Raw genomic sequence first — 24,831 nt, forward strand, 5'->3', positions numbered from 1 at the left:
TAAAATTAAAATGAAAGCTACTGTAGTTAAGAGGAGTTCCTCATTTACACATTTTAGCTATTAAAATTGCATGCTAACTCTGGTTATTTTTTTGAAATTTCAAAAGAACTGTTTAATTAGATAATGGTAAGTGGTAATTGTCAGTGGTTTTAAGTGGCCTGGCTTTTTTTTTTTTTTTTTTTTTTGTCCATTCCAAAGTGCATTTGGATTTGGAAGCTCAATTAAAGTACAATATATTTCATATTTTTAAATTTAAAAATAGTTTAAAATCTTCTTTGTTCTTAGGAAGGTAAAAAAGAAATTTTATTGAACAAATGAGCTGATTCCTCCTTTACATGTTAATGAAGATATGTACTATAGGATAAAAAATGCTTTTGGTGCTTTGTCTGTTGTGGATACTCAAGTATTTGAGAACTTAAATTCATGACTTTGCCCTTCCTGAAAAATATAAGAATGGTTAGTTGAGATTAAGAAGTCATTTTTTTCTCTCAATAAGCAATGACTAGTAGAATGTGGATTTTTTTGTTTGGGATTTTTTGTTATTTTTAAATTTATTTTGCTTTATATAGGTAGTCCAGCAGAATTTTCTCAGCTGCAGGTAGATGATGAAATTATTGCTATTAACAACACTAAGTTTTCATATAAGGACACAAAAGAGTGGGAGGCAACCATGGCTAATGCTAAAGAAACTGGAAACCTAGTAATGGATATCAGGCGCTATGGAAAGTCTGGTGAGTTTGTTTTACCACTGTCTGCCTTTCTAAATTGGGAACTGGTCTTTGGCAAATGGTTATAACAGCTTGCTTCAATAACTATTTTCTCATTTAAAAAAACATTTTTGGCTCCGAGATGTTTTGTGGTTATGCTGAGACAAAAATCTTGAACAATACTTCCTTGACTATTCTGTCTGAAAACTTTTCACTAGCAAATTTACTGATTCTACATGATTGATTGATTGACATACTATATTGACTTTGAATGCAGATATTAACTGAAAGCTCTTGCAATTGCATCAGCATTTGGGAGTCATAAAATAATTTTGAGTATTGAGAATTACACTATGATTTTACTTTCTCTACAGCCCTGTAACTAACTGGTTTAAAGGAGAACATGGCAGGTCATATTCTTGTTGTCATACTCAAGGAACTTTCAGTATAATTCCATTACTGTGGTTCTTAGTTGTTGAAGTTAGATGGGGAAGGGCATTAATCCTCCCCCTACCTGCCAAATTATGATATCAAAATAACATATGCAGTTCTGGTTTACAGAAAGAGTCAGTGAATTTGCTAGCATTTTCATTATTAACATCATCTAACTCTTGTTTTTGGAAGGTGATCTGTTGGTCAAAACACTGCACTCTTCACTTCTTTCACATACTACCTGATTTGTTTGTATGTCTTCTACATTTTGAACGTATGTCTTATACATTTTGTGTATGTGCATTCAGTAACTTTGTTCTTTCCACTTCAACATTTACGTGTACTCATTTCTTGATCATCATGTGCCAATCAGACTGGGGCAAAGACCAACCTTCCCTGCCATTTATACGTCATAAAACCCTCAATCTCACCAGTATGGCTACCAAAATTATAGGTTCACCTGAAACAAAGTGGATTGATACAACTTCTGGAATTTACAATTCTGATAAATCTTCAAGTCTGTCAATAACGACTGATTTCTCAGAAAGCCTCCAGCATTCTGTAAGTATTTTGAGAAGTGTGAGAATATTTGTTTAGAGCAAAATATAGGCAACGTGTGTAGGAGGGAGAGAATTTGAGCAATTTTGATACTACTTTAAAAACATTTGGTTGAATAAGGTAATTTATAGTAATGAGAATAAAATGTATTTTTGACATTCCTAAAGCAGTACTCATTTATAGAATAATAGTTATATAATGGTAAAATCAAAAGATCACATAGTGGTATTCTATAGGTATTTCATACCAGTCTTCATCATTATACCCATTTCTCAGATCTTTGTGGATCTGAAGTAGTAATAATGTAAAATTATGCACTGTAACCTTTCTATGGTTTCTTTAGTCTTGATGGGTAAATTGCACACAATTACTATACTTATTTTAAAAACTCATGAAGCATTTTTAGTTCTGTTGTAGATGAATTGTATAGATGAATTTGGGTAGACGTGTGGTTAAGAGATACTCAATTACATTAATTGATTAAAAATAATTACAATGTAGAAGTTTCTCTAAGTATTAAATTAATTTTAATATTTCAAATGTTTATATTGACTCCCTAGATAGAATTGCTGTTATCCTAAGATAGTCTTTTAATAAGAAAATCTTACTACATTATGTAAGAAAAATTTAAATGCTGAAGAATCCTATATGCTTGTGTGGCTTGTAAGTTAAGTCAACTAAGTATTTGGCAAAACATGTTTCTTGGAACGTTAATGACTGAACTTAAAATGATCCATGCTTATAGATAGATGATCATTAATCCTTTACAAATATTAAAAAATAATCAAAAATTTTTCTATTTATGTAAAAACCTATAAGGAATACATTGATATCCTATAAACTCATCTTGATAATATATTTTCAGTAATGGGAAATGCATTATTTAAACCCAAAGTCCAATTGGAGGGAATGTTGTTAACTGGCATTTTATCCTTTCCAGAATACTGAATCTAAGGAAATTAATGGGATCCGTGATGAAAGTAATACTTTTGAATCGAAAGGTAAACATCATCATTATAATTATGTTTGTAATGTAAAATTCACAGCATTCAAGTTCTGCTATTATAAAAATTAATATCAATGAGTCAAAGAAAAACTGATCCCACTGCAAGTTGAAACTCAAAGGTTAGCACTCAGATCCAATTGCAGCCAGGTGGAAGGGCATTCAGTTCCAGGGTTTGAATAGTTCAGGAACTGCAAACAAAGCTTTGGCAACATGTCCAGGAGCTGTGAGTGCCTGTGTGTCTAAGTCAAATAAAAAAGACTGGTTTTCCTGAGGCCATTAGCCTTCTTGCTCTGGTATGTTGGCAAAGAGAATCTTAGTTAAATCTGAAACGATGAATGAGGTTTCCCTTTCCCCTTTATTGTGAAAGGGACAAGTTTGCAGACAGCTAACCTTAATAGAGAAATGGCAATAATAGTTGTTGGCAAAAGGACCCATTTGTAATGAAAAAGCAGGGGTAATATAGGGGGAGGCCTTATAGTATGGGGTTATCACTCTCTCCCTCCTCCTGTATGCCCATAAAATAATTGTTGCCACATGCTACGTGCTTCTCCTTAGGCATATAAAATAAATAAGAAAGATCTGGTCCACAAGGCAGAGAAAGAGACCAAAGGAGACAAAACTCCTTCTACCATGAAACTAGACTCCCATCGGGCTGGGTTTTCATAGCAGTTTGATAGCTTTGCTTCTGCATTTACCTAATAACATCAGCCAAGCCAAATTGATGATTTATTTTGGCATTTAATTTCTGATAGTTATAACTGACTACATTTGAATTGATATTGCATTCTTTATCAACGCAGTTTTTTAAAACAAACCTGACTTATTTTTGATTCACAATGTTAAATCCAAGACATCCTGGTTCTGTTCTGCCAGTGACTCAGGCAAAGCAAACCTTATGATAAGACACCTAACTCATCATTAGTGATACGACTATTGCAGGCCTGTCATTTGAGGGTTTTCTTTAGACAAGTAAGCACCAACTAGTATCAAGCAATAGCTGCATTTACATTTTATGAATAAACTGAAGTGTAATAATCATGTGCCATAACCTTGTGACTGTAGAGGCCAGAAGAATTTCCTTCCATTTCCTTCCTTCCTTCCTTCCTTCCTTCCTTCCTTCCTTCCTTCCTTCCTTCCTTCCTTCCTATCTATCTAACTGAACTCTATTTGCTTAAAGTTAGTGGCTGTAAGATGTTAAAACTAAGGCAAAATACTTTAGAGATAGAAGAATATTTTAATTTGGGCATTTGCTTTTATTTTTCTCTGGGTGTTAATTTATTTTCTTCCTCATTATTTTTCAGTTCATTTTTTACTTAGCACTGCAAAAACTTTTAGTTATAAACAATTCTCCTTGGACTTCTAGATTTTGGATTGATTAACCTAAGCAAAACATTTTAGTTTCCATTTCCCTAAAGCTGTGTGATCTAGCACAGAAGTATTCTGGCTTCTATGAAACTATGATGCTATCTGCTAGAATTTATTAATAAAATAATTAGTTTCATTACTAATTTGGATGTAGTATAGACTACTAAAAATATATGTCTTTGTACATTGGAATAATCCATATCTTCCATGGCTGTCAGTTTTGTCCTTTTACAACTAATGCTACAGACTAGAAAGGTGTGTCAAATACTATTTAGTTTTCCAGTGGTGAGAGATTAAAATGAATGACATGGTATTGATATATTTTTTTTTTGTATTTTTCAACTAGCCTCTGAACCTATTTCTTTGAAAAACTTAAAAAGGCGATCACAATTTTTTGAACAAGGTAAACTACCAAGATAACAATTCATTCACTTTCATGGAATTGTTGGCATTCTTCACTCTGTCCTAGTAGTCTTTGGTGCTGGGCACTAAGCCTTTTCAGTTTGGCTATCATTATGACCAAGCAACATAACCATTTCCATTCTTTTCCTAGGGTCATCAGGCTTTTCTTACAGTTCATGGGTCTACCTCTGTGGTAATGGGTCTTTGTGTGTCTTTTGTATACCTCTGAATTTTTTTTTCTAAAAAAAAAATTGAGATGCTGTTAAACACACACTTCTTTCCACTGGGTAACAGTAAGAAGCGAGGGACTTCACTTATGCCTTACTGCTTCCTACAGATCGCATAATATTGGATTACACCAACATATAATTGTCAAACTTTTAAAAACTCTAACTTTGGTTATGGGAAAATGCTCTTAATAAAGAGCAGAGTTGTTTATTGCTGTTGGAACGAGGGCTTTGGAGTGTTAATAGGACTGCCCTGTTGACGCTGAAATAAATTAAATGTAAATTTCAATTGCACTTCTGAACACGTGCATTTGGAGATGCCCTGTGTTGGTGTAGTTGGGCTGTGCTGTCTTATGTGCTGTGCATGTGGCATCTCTTCCCTCCTTCACATCTGTCTAATGTCCTGTCTCATGAATGCAGTCCGAGCTGTGCTGTGCTATCAAGAACTTAAAAGTAATATCCAACATTTGAGATGCAATGGCACAGAGATGCCTGTGCTGTTGGTGTCTAAATGTTATTGTTTCTTACTTTTAAGATTACCAAAAACCTTTACACATTTGCTTTATGTTTACTGGACTCATAGATTTTTTTTTTTTTTTTTTTTAAGAAATCTACTAGTCTTTCTTTGGTGAATTAAGGTTTCTTTTTGACCATGAATAGACTCACCAGCTATGCATGTGCAAAGTCTATTTGTGTCAGTATCCTTAGTGCTTTTGATATTTTTGTTGAATTCCTGTTTTTCTATGGTAATTTAATTAAAACAGTATGATACTCCTAGCTTAAACTGGCTAAAATAAGACAACTGCTTTCTTTCTCTGTTCTAATTTTCACTCACTTTTCTTCAACAGGCTATTTTAGGGAAGAATATTTTCCTAAGTCTCAGAGCAGTTTTCTTTAAAAAAGAATGTGTAAGTGAATAGTTTATTTGACAGCTGAGGTTTAAGGAAAATTAAAAAGTGCTGTATGATAGTACATTTCATGGAATTTGCTTTCTAATTATTCTCATTCTACATATAGACACATATGCATGTAGCTCCCCCACCAAGAATAAAAAGAATAGTATTAAGCCCTTAAGTTTACACATGAAGTATGAATATTTGTGCTTCCCTCTTCAAGGAGAGGGAAGGGAAGGAATTCTTGAACATGTTTTTGTGGTGTCGTATTTATGAAAAGTCACTCCTCAGCAAGGGGATCTGGAAAATGTGATATGGAGCTGTCACATTATAATTGAATAGTGACAAGTAGAAATTTGGATTTGTTAGATGTTATAACATTTGAAATCTTATTTTCCCCCTCTGGGGCTCAGTTGTGACATACCAGCTGGTCTGTTCATGGAAGAACCCTGCAACCTCTTCAGAATATACCATTGGTCCAGCTCTAGTGCCAAGGGCTAGGGTGGAACTTCGGCATCCATAGTTTCTCTCTCTCTCTCTCTCTCTCTGTTTAAATGATTTTGACTTTGGAAGATGAGTAATAAACAGCTGGAATTGAAGAGAGAAACTGAGATATATATTGCTGTGGTTTAAAACAAAATATTAAGAAAAACCAAAATATTGATATCATTTAGTATACTGGCATAGAAACAGCTAAAGTGACTTTCTGAAAAGAATGATCTCCTAGAAATGAAAAGACTTACATGTTTTTTTCTTCCTTTTCCACATGCTACAACACAGGAAGCTCGGATTCTGTGGTTCCTGATGTAAGTCACATTCATTTGTTTCTGGAATAAATAAGGTGGGACCTTGGTGGGACTGAATTAGCACATACTAGCAGCACTTATTTTCGGTTGCATGAGAATTTATCAAGGGGGAGTCTTTCCAAGTTGAAAAGACCCCTTGAGAAACAAAAAGCGAAATCTCTGGTGCTGCTTAGGCCAAGGATGGGATGAATAACTCGTGTCAGCGAAAGTGCTTCAGTAGATGACTTAATGAAGTGATATGTCCTTCCTTTGTTTGTGCATCTTCCCTTCTCACTGGTTAGCTTCCCGTTCCGACGCTCAGTACCCCAAGCCGCTGGGCGTGGGATCAAGAGGAGGAGCGCAGGCGGCAGGAGAGATGGCAGAGGGAGCAGGACCGCCTGCTGCAGGTAGAGCCAGACAATTTGGGACCCACAGGAACGAGGCTGGCTTTCCCCGGGCAGCGTCAACTGGTGCTGAGAAGCAAATTAAGAAAAAGAAAAATAAAAGCTAATAACTCATAATTAACAAATCTTTTGAGAGGCAGTACATTTTTGTATTCATGACATTCCTATTTTGAAGCTTTCCGAGTCTTCCTTTTAAAATAATCATTTACCTGTGTATTTTTTAGAATGCAGCACTATAGTTTTTGTGGATTTTCTTATGTGTGACAGGTATATGGATTGTAAGGGCTTACACCCCCTGAGCTGTGTGCTCAGTCCATTGCAGAGAAACTCAGTCCCTCTTGCAGTTTGCAAGGGGCGTTAATCAATTACACCTGTGGTAAAGGGGGGCTATCTATTTAATTCTGAGTATCTATGCAATTTAATTTGATAAAAGCTCTTTTGTACTTTAGGGATGAAAGTCTGATTGGTTAAAATAGTATCACCAAATTTAAAGGTTGAAGTGAAGGGTAGAGCTAGCAAAAATACTGGTGAAAAAGATTCTATTTAATATCATTACTCTGTGAATTACCTAATTAACTAATGTTTTCTCTTCTTATAGGAGAAATATCAACGTGAGCAGGAGAAACTCAGGGAAGAGTGGCAGAGGGCTCAGCAGGAAGCTGAAAGAGAGAACTACAAGTACTTGAACGAGGTAGTCTAGGAACATGCTGTGTTCTATTCTGTCTTGGTGAAATTAGCCGAAAAACAGAAGATATGATATCTCACCTGGCTTTTGCCGCATATTCACTTATATAAGCTTTTTGAAAAATACAGTGAGCTCTGATTTGTCGGAATTTTGCTCTGATGTTTCAACCTTTTTCTTAGTTCCTCCGCTGTATCATTAAATGGTTCTATTCATGGACCCTAACTGCCTCTTTCTCTTTTTGGTTATATTTCTGTCACCCACGTGTGGCTCTGCAGGCGGTAAAATGTTTGACATCATTTCAAGTGGAATTCCAGGCTGGCCACATTCAGTCTCTAAAGCTGGATATGAATAAATGAAATTACAGAAATGCACAGATTCGGATGGTTTCTTTCTCTCCCTGGTCACGTAGGAACGGATGGTCCTGAGCTCACACAGCCTTTCCCGGCCCACTCGGGAGCCCGCAGTTGCCACCTGGGAAACCGCCTGGGGCGAGGGTTCCAAGTCATCAGACCGGGAAGGCACCCGAGCAGGAGAAGAGGAGAGGAGACCACAGCAGAAGGAGGATGAGGAGGAGGACCAAAGAAAGAGGCTGCAGGAGCAGCTCGCCCTGGAGAGAGAGAGGAAACTGAAGGAGCAACAGGATCAAGAAGAGCAGGAGCGGCGTCGGCGTCAAGAGGAGGCCCAGGAGCAGAAGCCCCAGGCAGAAAGAGAGAGGGAAACCACAGTCAAAATATACCAGTACAGAAGGTCTGTCCTCCAGCCAAAGGGCACTGGGATGTTGCTATGTGGGCTTCACTTAGCTCGACCCACTCCCCCCCATCAGAGACTCCTAGTTGGTCCCTGCCATCCATTTTGGACACAAGCAGCCCAAGGGGAACCCTTTACATTGGATACCTGATCCTGTCGCCTTACGTGCCTGCTCACAGCAGTTCACATGGCTTCCTGTCACATTAGAATACCACCCAGGTCCTCGTCGTGACCTAGGAGGCTCACATGAGCTGGATCTTGACCCCGTGGTCTATTTGGCTTCCTACTGCTCTTCCCCTCCCTCTGTCAGTTCCCACCACACTGGCCTCTTTCTTCCTTGAAAATGTCTGATGCATTCTGTCCCTGAACTTCAGCATTTTTTGGTCCCTGTGCTTGGAAAGATCTTCCTTCACCTCTATGTTGGTCTTACTCATTTTCTTTTAAGTTTCTGCTCAAAGGTCCCCTTTCCAGACTTTCCAGAAGACTTCATCTAAAGTATGTGCCTTTTCCCCATATGCTGTATCATGTTTAATGTTATGTATTTGTCTGTGGCCTTACTGCCCGACATTTCATACTCTTTTTGTTTTGTTTGCTTCTATAGCCCAGCCCTAGAATGGTAGCAGGCACTCAGTATTACATTTGTGGGATGAATGAATTGCTAATGTCTATTGATATTAGGAGGTCTGCTTTCTGCAGTCATTGATTAAAATGTTTCTGTGTGTTTAGTTTTCAGCCCAGAGACCATCTGATCAAGAGGCTATGATAACATTGTTTTGATAGCAATTTCTCAAACTGAGGAAGAGCATCAAAGTCTAATATGTTAACCACAAACTCTTCTTTCTATCTTTTAGGCCTATTGATTCCTATGATATACCAAAGAGAGAAGAACAATCTTCAGGGTTGCTTCCTAGTGACAGGTATATAGGGCATTTTGTTGTAATTTGGTTGAAATAATTGACTTTAGATGAATATCTGAGGGCTTTTTTAGGTGTTTTGTAAGAACTACTTTAGCTCTTGATCTTTTGTGAGATATAAAGAGATCTTGCTGGTTGATCCTTGTATGGACTAGCTTTTGCCATGTAATCAGTGACCCTTAAACTTAGTGATTTGACATGACTTTGTGTAAGTATTTTGGGCTGATCCTTTTAGTCCTTTTAGTTGATCGGGCTCTTCATACATCTACTAGTTTACTAGGCAGCTCTGCCTTAGGGAGTTGGCTGTCAGCTGGGACAGTGAGAACAACTAGGCCATGTGTCTTTCAAGATCTAGCAAGCCAGTACAGTCTTATGTACATGGTGACAGAGCAGAGAAGACAGAATTAAAGAGAGGAAGCGTGCAAGGCACCTTGCAGTCTGCATTCTGACTGAATTGGCACGCCAATGCTTCTGTCACATTCTACTACCTAAAGTGAAGTCACAGGCCGGCCCAAGTTCACAGAACAGAGAAAAGCTCTACCTCTTCATGGGAGATGCCACAACGCAAGGGGAATAGACATAGGGTAGAATTGTGTTTATTTTGTGCAACCACCTTAATTTTTATTTTAAAGAGGTTATAAGTAATGGCATAAGCTTACCCAAAATGAAGTAACGTGTGGACATCTGAAATGAGAATTGTGGCCTTCTCTTAGTTTAATTAGAACTACTGGTCAATTCCAGGAAATGTTAGATACATCTTAAAATTTGCTGAGACATAAATTTAATGTTTTAAAGTCATTTTTAAAATGCTTTACAGTTTTGAATCCCTAAGGACTTCTGAAGAGACTCTATCTGTAAACATCCAGTGTATGCCCAATTGGTGTTTCCAGAGCTGACATTTCTTCTTTAGGAAGTTTACCTTAGAGATATGGAAAGACTCATCTCTATAGGCAATCAGGAAGACTGAGTAGGACTCTAAGTAGATAGGGAGTATTGGGCTGACCTTAAGGTAGAAAAAGTTTTAGTGATGGATGTTCTTATTTTATAATGAAGGTTTCTGGGTAACCGTGAATCATTAAAATGTGTATCTCTCTTTTAAAAATATGCCTTTAATTTATTTATGTATTTAAATGATCTTTATTTATGTAGCTTATAACCTGGAGAAAATAATTATATTGCAGAGAGGAAAACTCAACAAATCCTGGAAAACATAGAACACTGCTAGGCAGTTGTGGTACAGCCTGCTTTAGAGGCATTAAGGGGTGTGGCTGGATATCTTGTAATAATAGTATTTTCTATGTTAATACAAATGAAACCATTCATGAAAGTTGCTAGCAGTTGTGACACGTTATTATGTATTGCACTTTATTGTATGTTGTATACATGTACATATGTATTGTGTGCATATACATATGTAATATATATGTGATAATGTATATTATTCATTATTGCCATTATTATTTGATGTTATTGGGCTTAGTAAAGTGAGAATGAGACCAGCTTGGGTTGATACAGAAACCTAAATGTTGCCATTACAAAATCAGGTATTTTCAGAGGTTGCCTATGCCAATATGCTTGAGTACTTCTTTGCACTGCAAAGATTGCATTTGGTCAGTGGCTGTTTCTGGAATAAGTGCCCTAGTGCCCAAAAAGTTGATTTCTTGACCCTTGGGCAGTAAGAAGGAAGAGACAGTATGATGTTACATAATCTGATGACAGATGCTTGGTATAGCCTGTATGATCGAGGTCTGGAAGGGAATCAAAGCATACAAATTGGTCATAAGGTTAATCATCCTACAGACTGGAGAGGATCTTCACATGTTCTTTACGTGCTTGTCTCTCATTGAGAGATGTCACTGTTTTCTGCTACATTGTACAACATGAAAAATTCCTTATTAAGAAGATAAACGTGGCTTTCAGCAGATATAGGAAATAAATCAATTGCTTTGAAAAGCAATCTTTTTGGTGTTCTTACATCATAAATGTAAAAAATATATTCTTAACGAGATATCTATAATATGTTGTGTTTTGTGTTGTAGGAATAAATCCAGATCCACTACCGAACTGGATGGTTACCCTGCAAATAAAAATGGTAAATGTGATTTTTTTTTTCCAACTTCTTTAGCACAGTTGTTTATGCTATCACATGCTATGATCAGTATTTTTAAAGTCAATATATTTCAGATTCATTAAGATTACATAATTAAAATACCAAATATTTTTAGCATTTGTGTATAAAAACAAAACTATCTTTTGCTTATTTTGGCTTTACTTTCTAATGGAGGGAGTACTGGGAGATTAAAATGGTTTTAAATAGCTAGTGAAACAAGTGGAAATTTTTCAGTGTTATTGATAGTTTTGTATAGATTTCATCTTGCAGGCAAGAAAATGGGACAGAAAAGTTTCCTGCAGAATACCAGGGGACTTAAAAATTGTTGTAAACTTGAAATTGTACATTGAAGTGCCAAGATGTCCAAAAGTTCAAAATGATAATGATTTTGCTAACTAGGCAAAAATGATTTGGAACCCTATATTGTTAGTATTAAGTGTATTTTTAGAAACGCTTGTAACTGAAATTATATAAGTAGGAAAAAAAAAACACTAAGCAGAAAGCATCATTTCATGCAGGGTTTGCATACCAGGTTTTGGGCAAGCAGGGTGCTGGTCAGTTTTATAAATGAATGAAAGTCCAGATAGGTTTGGGGTGAATTTGGTGGACATGCCACTTAGTGGATAGCCACATGGGAGAGAGCAAGCCTGCCCCTGCTATGTGGGAGAATGCAAAGCCAACATTTCTGTTGTAAAAGAGAAGTTTAAAAAAAAATGGAAATTTTCATGTTATCTTTTATGTGCTGAGAACAAAATTTAAAACCATCTGTAAACCAAACACCACATCTATAGGCCTAAATGGTCTGGTGGCAGCTAGTTTGTAACCTCTGGTTAAAGCTTGTAGAAATTAGTTTCTATTAGGTTCTATGATCACTCCCTCTCAACACTTAGGAGCTTCTATTTTCTGGTTCTAGTTTAAATTTCCAGCTGTTTTTCTGTTTTTCCTGTTAGGGACTCTTAACTAAAACCAGAAGTTTTCTCTTTCCCAGTTGCCAGTTTATCAGATGCCTTCTGATCTGATTCCTCTGGTCTTACTTATTTGGATTTCTAGGTTTCTTTTCCCCCTGAATTTGTCCCTAGCTACCATTAAAATCAAACTTTAAGTAACTTTACTCTTCAATATGTATTTTCTTTCCTCTACTAACTATAAGTTCCTGAATAGCTGACAGTAGAACTTATGAAATATTTCATTGAAAAACTTGGTTATGCCAATAAGGTACTTTTAAAATAGAAAATGTTTAATTTAACATATGACCAAATTGATACAGTGTGCACCCACAAAGGCAAACATATGTGGGTATGAGAAAACTTTAGCCTCATTTTACTGCTTGCTGGAAGATGAACTAAGGCAGAGATGCACCATGAATTTTGAAAAATTAATGATGGCAATAAATTTGGAGTGTGAAAGGAAACAAATCCTTAGATAGAATTTCCTAATCCAAATTAAAGGGGGAAGATACTTCAAAGTTACAGATGTTTTATCCAAATCAGCAATTAATCAGCAAATCTAATGAGACAAAGCCTTCAGGATAAACCCTAACTGAATTGTCATGCATGTATTCAACATCCAAATTATAGTTTTGTCGGTCTCTTAGAGGACAAACAAGTCTGATTATGTTCCTTGGTTAACATTTGGGTACCTTGGATATTTTTCAGCTTCACAAAAGCTATTTCAGTAATTGAATGTGCTCTCAATCCTACAATTTGGTCATGACTTATTCTAGAACTTATACCATGAAGACTCAAATTGTGTCAGCTGGAGATGCAGGCATATATGTCTTGCTCTCCCCAAGGGGAGTGTAAGGTTTTTGAAGGCATTGTCACAGCAAGTTTTCCATGAGCATGTGTTTGATTGATTTAATTTCGGAAGGAAGGGACAAGTGGAAGAGAACTATTTCTAGACTAGCACTTTGTAACTTAATAGCACTGAAATCAATGCTGGCTGTTTCATTTTTGGGCAGCTTCCTTAAGCTTTTCTGAGTGTACTCTGTGGCATGCCTCTGGGTGTTGAACTGGAATTTCCAGGAATAGCCAACTTTACTTTTATGTTTCCATGCAGCAGTCTAATTGAGAATTGATGTTAGCATATGTGTGCGGTGTCACATCTTTTGCTACATTGTATTTGGAGATTTATCCACAATCTGTGTCCCACCCTCCATGCCCCACTTAATAATGTGTTAATCCTGCAGCTTCTGATGTGTTTTTAATTTAGGAGGCAATAAATATTCAGACCAAATTGGGAGCACTAGCTCATCACAGAGGAGCTCCAAGAAGGAACAAGCCCCATCAGAAGCAGAGTTAGAGAGACAACAAATTCTTCAAGAAATGAGGAAGAGGACATCTCTTCTCAATGACAATAGCTGGATCCGACAGCGCAGTTCCAGTGTAAATAAAGAGCCGATTTGTCTGCCTGGGATTATGAGAAGGTGTGAGACTTTTTAGGAGTTATTTCCTCCTCTGTACCGTGACACAGATATTTAATTTCTAGACATGCTGGCTACTTTGGACAGGAGAGATATTATAATTTCTTCTCTTGTCTAAGATTTAGTGGAGAAGGGGAAGTCCAGTGAATGTCATTGGGCACATGTTATCGAGCACAGATTGAGTGCCACACATATGTCAGTTACTTTGTCTACATCATCTGACTTACTCTGGGGAAAATGTTTTGAGGCAGGGAGAGTGATTCTGTTTTTCCATATGAAGAAACTGTGGCTCAAGCTGGGAATACACTTGGACAAAAGCACATGGCTAATCTGTTGAAAAGCTGGATGTGGAATTCCGAAGTACAGTTCAAGCACTTAAATGTCCATCCTTGGCTGCTGAACTGAAAAAGAAAATTAAGCCTCTTTTTTTTTATAATGGAGATAGTGGTTCAATTGGAATCACGATAATAGTTTTCACAAAGTGTGAAACCTAATTTTTGTAATTTTAAGAAAAACCTATGGATGTAAATTAATTGGAGCTGAGAAGATGAATATTTTAAAAGATGTATCTTGGGTAAAAATATTCAAGCTACTTTTATTAAGTATTTTTGCAGGTGACAAACTGAGGAAAATTTGTAACACATTACAAGGGGTAATTATCTCAATATAGAAGTAACTTTTGTTAATCAGTAAATAAAATGTGATAACTTTATAGAAAAGTAGACAAGTGATATTAACAGATTGCAGAAAAGAAAGAAAGTCAATAAACATATCAGAGATCAACACTACTCTTACAACAGCAATCCTATATCTCCTTACAAGATTTGTGGAGTTAAATGATTGACTAACTCAATCCAATATGGACAATGGTATAATGAAACAGAAATTCTTGTTCCCAATTGGGTGGAAGTTTTTCAAAGTTTATTAAGCAAAAAAAATTTTTTTAAAGATTTTATTATTTATTCATGAGAGACACAGAGAGAGAGGCAGAGACATAGGCAGAGGGAGAAGCAGGCTCCCTGCAGGGAGCCTGATGCAGGGACTCTATCCCAGGACCCCAGGATCATGGCCTGAGGCTCAACCACTGAGCCGCCCAGGTGCCCCTGAGCAAAAGTTTTTATGTCCATACCCTGTGAGCAGTTTAGCTCCTGGCACTTCATCTTCTGAATGTGTTTGGATAAGCATGCAAAGATATATCGAAGGATATATACTTAAGTATTATTGGAAATAGCAAAAAAGAAAAGAAGCAGAGTATCTTTTAACAAGAGTACCCAGTACTCTTGTTAAATAAATAGTGGCACATTGATAAACACACTAAGTTTTGAGATAGTATATGATACATTCTCTTTCTTTTATAGTTGTATAGTACTCTACTGTATCACAATTCTTATCAAAATTGGGCAGTTTTGGAATGATGTTGATTGGAGTGCTTGGATAGTTATAGTCCTTTGGAGCAGGGTTGGAATTTTTTTTTTTGTATGAAGGACCAGATAGTAAATAATTTTGGCTTTGTAGGCCATGTCAGTCTCTGTTGCATATTCTTTGTTTTATTATGACTGTTTGAAAATTAAAAATACACTTAGCTCATGATTCATACATATCCTGACAGTGAGCTATAATTTGCTGAAGCCTTGATTTTTGATGATGCACTGAGAGCTCATCTGGAGCTGTTGGTTGGGAGTTCCTGCTTCCTTGTGGGCCACTCCACGTAGCCGTTTGGGCTGCCTCATGACATGGCAGCTGGATTCAGAGGAAACCTTGCAGGAAGAAAAGCCCTCATTTGCACATATTTACCAAACTTCCATTTGTGTCATGTTTGCTAATGTCCCATTGGCCTAACATGTCACATGGCCAAGCAGAGAGTCAGTGAGAGGGGACCACACAGTGGCATGGGTACTAGAGGATGATTCACTGGGGGCCTCTGAAGTACTGTCTGTCACACACGAGCTGACATGAAGACAGTTCTAAGATAATATACGGAATAAAGTGAGTTATGAAGAGTATGCATTGTAGAGTAATAACATTTGTTTAACAATGTTAAACTCATGAACACACTACATATATATGTATATATAGAGAGAGCGAGCGAGAGATAGCTATACTCATGTAAATTTGTCTCTGTATGTAAATTGGTTTGTAAACAGAAAAAGTCTAAAAGTTAACCGTGATTACCTCTGGGAATTAGGGCAGGTAAATTGTGGTAAGTGAGGGTGGAGGGAAATTTTATTCTTTCCTCAAATGCCCTTCTGTATTGCTTGGGTCTTTCTCATCATGAGGTTGTAGTACTTCTATAATTTTAAAAGAACAATAAGTATTTCAAACTTGAGATAAGAGATTAAAGTTTTAAAGGTAATAACAAAATTACCTGTTAGAAATCATTTATAGTTTGGGGTCAGTCTTTGTAGGTCAAAATTAATGTAAGCACTTGGCTTCATTAAAGAGTGATTTTCCAAAAAATAAAAAAAATAAAAATAAAGAGTGATTTTCCAAAAGTTGTATTTAAATCAGTTTGTGAGCTAAATTCTATTTTACTTCTTCACAATTTTTGAGCAATTAATTAATTAATTTATGAGAGAGCGCACGCATGTGCGGGAACAAGAGCACAGGGAGGGGCAGAAGTAGAGGGAGAAATAATCTCAAACAGACTTTGGACTGAGTATAGAGCCTGACCTGGGGCTGGATCCCAGGACCCTGAGATCATAACCTGAGCTGAAAACAAGAATCAGCCACTTAACTGATTGAGTCACTCAGGTGCCCCAATTCTATTTTATTTTTTAATTTTTAATTTTTAAAAAGATTTTTACTTATTCATGAGAGAGACACAGAGAGAGGCAGAGACATAGGCAGAGGCAGAAGCAGACTCCCTGCAGGGAGCCTAATGTGGGACTCAATCCCAGGATCCCCTGGATCATACCTGAGCCAAAGGCAGTTCCTCAACCACTGAGCCACCTAGGTACCCCACCCCAATTCTATTTTAAATGCATATTCAGTTTAAGAGAAGTAGCTGCAAAAAGTGAATGCTTCTGTAAGATGGACATTAGCCAGTTGATTAAATTAAGGGTTTAGGTAATGAGTGAGTGAGGACTGCACAGTAGGAATGGTGTCGATTATTCTGGAATCAGGGAGACAATGGTTTGAAAGCCAGTTCTACCACCACCTAGCTCTTTTTCATATGGACAAGTTAACTTCCGTGACATTAAAAAAATTATATACATTGTTCTGAAAATTAAATAAATTAAAAATTTTGTTACCTTGTTTGGTCTAATACGTGACATATATAAGTGCCTAAAATAGTATTTTTTTAGGTTGGGTTTTAAAAATTAAGATTAATATGTCTAATCCATTGAATACTTAAAGGAGGAATGTATGTCTTTGTAGTAGTTTATTAAAAAATTATTTTTTAGTATTTTCTTTTCCACTTTGGTGTTTTTTAAGCACCAAGTAAATAAAAATAAAGATTAATTGAATTTGAAACATTGTGATTTTGATGAAAAGAAACTTTAGTTACTAAAGGTAATTTTGTATGTAACTGGACTTGTCAGATTAGTACCTACTTATGAAATACATAGAACGGGTATTTTAATGACTATAATGATAAATTGATTCTAGTTGGTTACATAGTATTAAATAGTCTCCGTGAACTCTTCTATGTTTCAGAGGTGAATCTCTAGATAACCTGGATTCCCCAAGATCCAGTTCTTGGAAACCATCCCCTTGGTTCAATCAGCCTTCAGGAGTCCGTGCTTCTTCCTCTGTTCAAGACTTTAGTCGCCCCCCTCCTCAGCTGGTGTCCACGTCGAACCGTGCCTACATGCGGAATCCATCTTCCAGCATCCCCCCTCCTTCTTCAGCTGGTTCTGTGCAGACCACCACCGCACCTTCTCCCACACCACACAGTCCTTCTCCTTCACTATCACAGTCGGGCTCCCAGCTACGCAGCAGGTGAGGACTTTGGTCACAGGGGTATTTTTTCAATAAACTTTCCTCAAAGTCTTGTCCAAATTTTCTAGTGAAAACCAAAAACAAGTCCTTTTGAATCTGTCAAATTCAGTATTTCTTTATGAAAATCAATTAAAACTTTCTTAATGGCTTTCCATGCTACCCTAAGAGCATTTATGGATGTCTCGTGAAGCCATCGGAGACCTTTAAAACATGTATTTCATTGCCACTGTCTTGTTTGCTTTTGCTTGTGGTCAGTCAGTGCAGACATACTCATATAGTTCTCAGCGTGGAAGCATAAAAATATATAGTAGCTAGTGAATCCATTTGGGATTCATGAGTAAAAGCAGTATTGTAAAATGTTTGATTTTTATTGAGACTATAATACAAATTCTTTTTATAGGAACTGAGTTTCAAAGGAAAGCATTATAACCAAGCTCCATTGTCTGTGGAACTTTTAACAAGCTGGATATAAAAATGTTAAGTAGTTAGATACTGCTTTTTTTGTTTTGTTTTTCAAAACCACTGCCAGCCTCTTACCTAGTTTGCCAACATTTTGTTCAGACTGCATCAACTGAATTCTGTAGGTTACATGCTGCTGCAGGAACTGGGTAAGAGTTATAACTATAGGTCTTGACTAAGCTTTTCTTTTGATATGGAGTAAAGCACACATAGCAACACGAGTTGGGCTTTGAGTTTTGCATAGCTTCTCTACAGACCATCAATGCTTCATGAAACCGTATACAACAATATTTCTGTTGTCTCCAAAGCGAGTTCTGGCACATAGTATTTTCCATCACAAATAAAATACTGAAAAGTAAAAACACAGTGATTAATATTGGAATTTTTTTTTTAGCCATCAAATAAGGGCTTTTGTTAAGAAAACATATCCATATAAAGTTGTATTGACTTGTGCCAGGATCTCCAAAATGTGTATCATGGAGTTTGAAACAAGAAGGGATGTGAATTTGTGGTAACTGTTGGGGAGAGAGGAAGGCTCCTGAGTGGAAGGGGAGGCAGAGGAAAGAGTGTGCATTTACCTACTGAGAGCACCAACCCCCATTGGAGAACAAATAGGAGACAACCTTTTGGCTTTTCTGTCCTGGAATAGTCTCTGTCTGGGAGGGGGCACTCTAACACGAGGCGGCTGGCAGCTATGCACTTTCAATATCTCTAAACTGTGCCAGTGCTGTGGGATGCGATGGTAATGAGTGGCCTTTACCTTCCCACCTGGGACAGGAGACACTTGAATCCAAAGGGAAGTAGAAACCCTCCGTACCTGTCTCTGTGATAGCTGTCAGCCACTTGTCATTTCATTGTCCCAGAGGAAGTCCTGGAAACCAGAAGGACACAGTCAGGAAAGCACTGATACCTTCTGTGTAACTAGAATAGCAGGTGAATGAGAAAGAGGATGGGAAAATGAGGTTAAGATGGTCGAAGAGACTTGTAGTGCCGTTTGGGTGCAGCTGGGACTGCTCTCCTAGCAGTCTGGTGGGTGTGACAGGACGAGGGCTGGGCTTTGGCTGGTGAACTAGCTGGATTAGAGGAAGAGGAGACTTGTGCTACATAGAGATGTGATCTGAGGAGAATAATGTCGGGAAGCACAGAATGCACTAATACACAGAAATTACTAATTTATATGAATAAGTGTCAAGGGTTTCAGAACCACCATGGAGATCCTTGAAGGTACAATGTAACATACTTTGGTTGGTGACAGCTTTCCTCCCACAGATATGTACTCTCCTAAGTAATTACTAATGTTAATGCCAGAGTGTGATTTTAAGTAACCTTGATTTGCACAGATGAAAGCCTCCCTTCCATTCTCATTCCGTGTCTAGGTCAGTGAGTGGGAAGCGCGTGTGCTCCTACTGTAATAGCATTCTGGGCAAAGGAGCTGCCATGATCATCGAGTCCCTGGGTCTTTGTTATCATTTGCATTGTTTTAAGGTGAGACAGAGATGAACAGCCTGCAGGCCCGCAAAGCTTTGCTTGGAGAGCGCATGGCTTCTTTGCGCACTGGTTGTAGATGTGCCACTAACAAACTCGGTGCTACATTTGTCCGTGTGTGCTGCACTTTGAATCGCATATTGCCTGTTCTCCAATCTTGAACCTAGTCTCCAAAGTTAAATCCAGAAACACTATGCACTACTAGTCTTCAGTCTGTTAAGATTCTATAAGTAAAATTTATAGCTCATAAATCCTTTCTTTAACATGCTGTCATAGGCATACTTGAAATATAATTTACCCGTGGTGTTAACAGCACAGGGACATGCAATTCTAAGTCTGAAAGCCTAGCTTTATGTAAAGAGGAGCACAGTAAATAGTTTTACAATTGCAAAGCCTGCTTACACCTGATGGGTTTTTGCACATAAGAACAAAGCCAAGAACAAATTAATATATTTTGCATTATCTATTTTGAGAGACACATCTGTGTGATTCTAGAACTTGCACTGGGCCAGAAAGAGACTCTGTTTCTTATTCCTGGAGTCCTGCAGACCACAGTTTGTTTAAGCTTGTGTATTGCTGGCTTGAGCGGTTCCTGGGCAGACCAGAATGAATGGAAATAATTAGTGTTTGAGCCGGTGGAACCAATATACTCAGCCATGAAGTGAAAGTGCCCTGTGCAAACACTCGCCAAGCTGGTGCAGTGGGAACACCAGGTGTTGCCCACCTCAGAGGAAAGTGCCAGAAACACTCTTCATTCACTTCTCTACTTCTTCTATGTGATGCCTTATCCTCTCACATTGCCCTGCAAGAAGTGAAAACTAAATTCTTTCAAGCCAATCAGCAAATCATTTTTATTCTTTTGGTATATTTAGAATGATCATTTAGGCTCTTAAAATTAGACTTATGAATTCTTTAATGTCTCATCTGGCAGCTTGATTTTAATCCACTAATTATCTTTTGGGCTTTTTCTTTGCTGAAACATATTTGAGAGCTTAGAAGCTGCATTCTGCTCATCTCCACCCCACCCCCCCAAACCCTGGGAGTGCCCCAGGAGTTCTCAAAATGACTGTTTATGGTGGTTCTTTCTTGTCCTTCAGTGTGTGGCCTGCGAGTGTGACCTCGGAGGCTCCTCCTCAGGAGCCGAAGTCAGAATCAGAAACCATCAACTGTACTGCAACGACTGCTATCTCAGATTCAAATGTAAGAGAACAAATCAGGGAGAAAATTTCTTGTCTTTTAAAGAGACCACGGGTTCCCATGCATTTCCCTGAACCTGCAGCCATGCCCCCCTCAAGCTCTCTGCCTTAGAATTCCAGGCTTTAGGAATCTTAGTGTGTTCCCTTCAAAGAGGGCACGGTGAGTGGTGGGTCAGTGCTCCAGATTCCAGACATGATTCGAAGGGTTGGGGGGCTGAGGAATTGGAGAGGGACACATGCCTGAGTCAGGACGGCATCCTGTGCTGTCTGCTCTGTGTTTGTAGAAACTTCTAATGACATGAGGACATAATCTGTTTCTTGGGTAAGAATCGGTCCCTCATTATTAGCTGACTTCTGTTACTTCACAGGGGGCTTTGTTTATGTGATTAAGGACAGGACCAACTTTAAAAACTGTGGTTTAAAGAAGGTAGTAAAGAATAGTTTATGCTTTGTTACTATATAATCGTATATTAGTATATATACTATTTTTAAAAGGAGAACATTAAATCTGATTATAAGATGTTTCAGTATCATTTTTGGGAAAACTGAGTTTTTCAAAAACTTTACATGCTAATTTTGTGTCTAAGCACGTTTTTGTTTCTGTGTTATAAAACCTAGGATAGCTTTAATAGATTGCATATTGTTTCTAGCCACTAAAGACAACCATTACTGCTGTTGATATTTTGAACCTTGATGCTGGTAACATGTGTTTCTTCCTTATTGTGAAAGGGTGTTACAAGTGGTATCAGCAAAACCATTTGCTTTTGAACTCTGAGGTATTTATATGGCCCTTTATGTGAAGAGTGGTTTGAAAATGGTTTCAGCCCAGTCAACTCTCTTTTATCTGTCAGCGGGTCATCGACCTTCTCTCTCCAGCATCCAGTTCTTCTCTGGACACAACCATTGAGTTTGGAGAGTGGCGAGGCTGGGCATGTAACGGCGGGAGTGTGTGTATGTGTGTGCGCTTTTCTCTCTTGAATCAAATTCCCAAGCCGAATAGAATTGATTTTTGGAACCTTGAGGTTTTGGAAAAATTGCCCATGCCTTTTCTCTCCTCTAGGACAAATAATAGAGAGTTGAGTGTAACTTATTTCCATATCGGCAGTTTATTTTTACTTTGTTTTTGCAAATGAAGGATTCTAGAACCGAGACTGTGATTTGCCTAGCTTTATCCTAAGTGAGTGACAGGGTCACTCTCTCTACCTCATGGGGCCATTCTCTGAGTGATTACTGCTATGTATCCCGGGTGGTGATATCCAAGTATTCCTACATCCTAAGTCCTTTTCTTTTTTTCTCCTTGCCTGATCAGCTGGACGGCCAACTGCCATGTGATGTAAACCTCCACACGAAAGCACTGTTGCAGATAGAAGAAGAGGTGGTTTCTGCTGATGTAGATCTATAAATACGTGTTGTATGTCTTTTGCTCTTTTTTAAAAAGGATAACACTTTTTTAAAAAACATTTTTGTCTCTCTAGATTACATCAGAGCATTATAGTCTTGGTAGAACCTGTATTTTTGTTGTTTATTTATAAGAAGGTAATTTCCGTGTGGGAGGAAAAGTACAGTATTTACTTTTTTGAATTCATCTTAAAAGCACAAGGGAAAAATAAGAACTTTGAAATATTTTTGACGCTGACAATGATCTAGTTTGACTTCCTAGTGGTGTTTTGAAGAGGGTTATTTTATTGTTTTTTTTTAAAGGTTCTGAGACATTATTTGAAATAATATAAATATATAATTGCATTTTCCCTGTTTATTGTAATGTATACTAAATTAATGCAGAACCATATAGAAAATTTCATGAAAATCTACCCCCAAATTTGCTTTCTGTATCCTTCTTTTCATCTATAAGATATTGTGCTTTAAAAAAATTTTTTTTAGCATATTTTATTTGCTTGATGAGGGGATCTCTATTTTCTTCACCAGAATGATCGCTAAGCAATGCCCAATAGACAGCTGCTTTTTTTCGTTAGTACAAAATCATCACGGTTTGTATACCAAAGGTTTTCTCCAAGAATTCTAGTAGTCTTTCTGTTCAACTGCATTTGTAAATAAACTTGCTGATGCATTAAAGACTGGTTCTCTTTTTTTTCTTCTGTGTGTATGTGTTTGTCTACCTCCCAAGCCTTTTAATCCTATTTCAGAATGTGGCTTTTCTTGATATTTATTATTGAGCATCTTTACTAAAACATAAAGTGACATATAATGAACTTCATATATTTAAACCGTACAATATGACAAGTTGGATATGTGTGAATACCTATGAAATTATCACCATAATCTCGATACTGTTTTTACTGGAAGACTTTCACTAGGGACTTTATTTTTGCTGGAAGGTTGTTTCTGAATACTGTACACTTCTATGGTAAGAAGTGAAATGAATGATGAATTGTTGGATCATTTGGATAAAATCTTATTCTTCTGCTTCCCCAGTGACAAAGGAAAATAGCCTTGAGTTTAGAAAATCTATAGAGAAAACAACCCCAAATGTACTTGTTTTAGGAACCTGGAATGGTGGTGCAAGAATACAAAACTTTAGCATACTTTGAGCAAAAATACCAACTTGCACGAATCTTTTATAACGGATAGATAATTCTAGGGTATGAGAACTATACTTGGAATAGGTTAGAAATAAGCTCTATGAGAGAAAATTAAAAATTTAGTTTGCTTTTGTTTTTTAGTACTTATTACTTTAATAATGTGAAATAAAGGATGTGATTATTGGAGCATCTGGCTGGCTCAGTCAATAGAGCATTCAACTCCTGATCTCAGGGTTATTAGTTCAAGCCCCATACTCGGTGTAAGGATTACTTAAAAGTAAAATCTTAAGAAAAGAATGTACTTATTGAAGAAAACTTATCAAATGCCCCAGAGCATAAATATAATTCTCAACTCCCAAAATCCAAAGACAAGAACTCTGTTTGAACTCATTCTCTATATTTACCCTGCATTCTTAGTTAGCATTAGATTGTGATTTTTTTCTGTGTTCTTCAAATCATTTCTAATTATCTTTATAAATGGTTGTGTAGTGCTCCATTGTTTGATGCTTTTCATATTTAGTTGATAATTCTGGGTATACTTCAATTGTTTCTAATGAACATTTTAATATCTATAATACGGTTAGATATATACACATAAATACATTTCTAATTTAAATCCTGCGATGGACTCTTTGATCATCTCATTTCTTTATATTGTCATAGATATGAGATTATTGTCTCAGAATACAAACTCAGGCTGAAAATATGCATTTTAAGGCTATCATGATACCTATTGCCAAAGTGGCTTCCAGAAAGATGCTACCAGCTTAGATCCCACAAGCAGTACATGAGCTTGTCCATTTCACTGCATGCTCGCCAAAACAAATTTCTATTGTTATGTTGTCTGCCTGACGTGCAGTAGCCCTCAATGTGTAGTAGCAGCACAAGCTAATAAATAAATCACTGCTTCAGTTTCTGTCTCATTAATTCTGCTTGTTCTTGCCTCTAGTGCAAGCTTTAGTTCTTAGGTAGTGACTTTAGTTTTCTGATCCAACATCTTTTCTGTTACTCCTTTTCATCTAAACCTCTTGTCTTCATCTTATCCTGTTGACTCTCAGTATATTCTTATGACTTTTTTCCCCTCACATTTCTCACATTATCTTGCTTAATGATGACAATTTCATTAGTACAAATTGTTAGGACAGTTTGCAGAGATTTTCTTCTAAAAACACTGGTTCTACAGTACCTTTGTATACGCCCATGAGTATGTGTTACTTCATCTAGGAACAAGGAAAGATGCAGTCATTCAGTATTTTTTTTTTTAAGATTTTATTTATTTATTCATGAGAAACACACAGAGAGAGGCAGAGACATACACAGAGGGAGAAGCAGGCTCCGTGCAGGGAGCCTGACATGGGACTGGATCCCTGGTCTCCAGGATCACACCCTGGACTGAAGGTGGCGCTAAACCACTGAGCCACCCAGGCTGCCTTCATTTAGTGTTTTTATTTATTTTATTTTATTTTGATTTAAACTTATTTTTTATTGGTATTCAATTTGTCAACATATAGAATAACACTCAGTGCTCATCCCATCAAGTGTCCACCTCAGT

At 37.2% G+C, this 24,831-nt stretch overlaps 1 protein-coding gene and 1 long non-coding RNA gene across 21 annotated transcripts in view; one reads left to right on the forward strand and one right to left on the reverse strand.

The window, feature by feature from the left end:
* Window positions 1-22,812, forward strand: part of LMO7 (LIM domain 7) — a 197,361-nt gene extending 174,549 nt beyond the window's left edge. For 11 of the 20 annotated variants that reach the window (XM_038569762.1, XM_038569766.1, XM_038569769.1 and 8 more), the window contains 16 exons: window positions 570-731; window positions 1,513-1,700; window positions 2,638-2,698; window positions 4,415-4,471; window positions 4,622-4,663; window positions 6,371-6,396; window positions 6,678-6,782; window positions 7,378-7,470; window positions 7,874-8,211; window positions 9,063-9,128; window positions 11,165-11,217; window positions 13,447-13,660; window positions 17,315-17,599; window positions 19,435-19,543; window positions 20,641-20,743; window positions 22,049-22,264. In XM_038569762.1, the coding sequence (XP_038425690.1) occupies window positions 570-731; window positions 1,513-1,700; window positions 2,638-2,698; window positions 4,415-4,471; window positions 4,622-4,663; window positions 6,371-6,396; window positions 6,678-6,782; window positions 7,378-7,470; window positions 7,874-8,211; window positions 9,063-9,128; window positions 11,165-11,217; window positions 13,447-13,660; window positions 17,315-17,599; window positions 19,435-19,543; window positions 20,641-20,743; window positions 22,049-22,071 (1,925 nt within the window). In that variant the 3' untranslated portion in view covers window positions 22,072-22,264. Of the gene's footprint in view, window positions 1-569; window positions 732-1,512; window positions 1,701-2,637; window positions 2,699-4,414; window positions 4,472-4,621; window positions 4,664-5,545; window positions 6,342-6,370; window positions 6,397-6,677; window positions 6,783-7,377; window positions 7,471-7,873; window positions 8,212-9,062; window positions 9,129-11,164; window positions 11,218-13,446; window positions 13,661-17,314; window positions 17,600-19,434; window positions 19,544-20,640; window positions 20,744-22,048 lie in introns of those variants that run through there. The other 9 variants (XM_038569771.1, XM_038569774.1, XM_038569782.1 and 6 more) reach the window with 6 other exon arrangements.
* On the reverse strand, window positions 17,167-18,973 carry LOC119865205. The gene is made up of 3 exons (XR_005376406.1): window positions 18,876-18,973; window positions 18,137-18,406; window positions 17,167-17,663 (listed from the first exon to the last, which is right to left on the reverse strand). It is a non-coding gene; the product is annotated as an uncharacterized LOC119865205 (long non-coding RNA).
* Window positions 22,813-24,831: the final 2,019 nt, after the last annotated feature.

The sequence above is a fragment of the Canis lupus genome, chromosome 22, assembly GCF_011100685.1.
Source record: "Canis lupus familiaris isolate Mischka breed German Shepherd chromosome 22, alternate assembly UU_Cfam_GSD_1.0, whole genome shotgun sequence".
Lineage (NCBI taxonomy): Eukaryota > Metazoa > Chordata > Mammalia > Carnivora > Canidae > Canis > Canis lupus.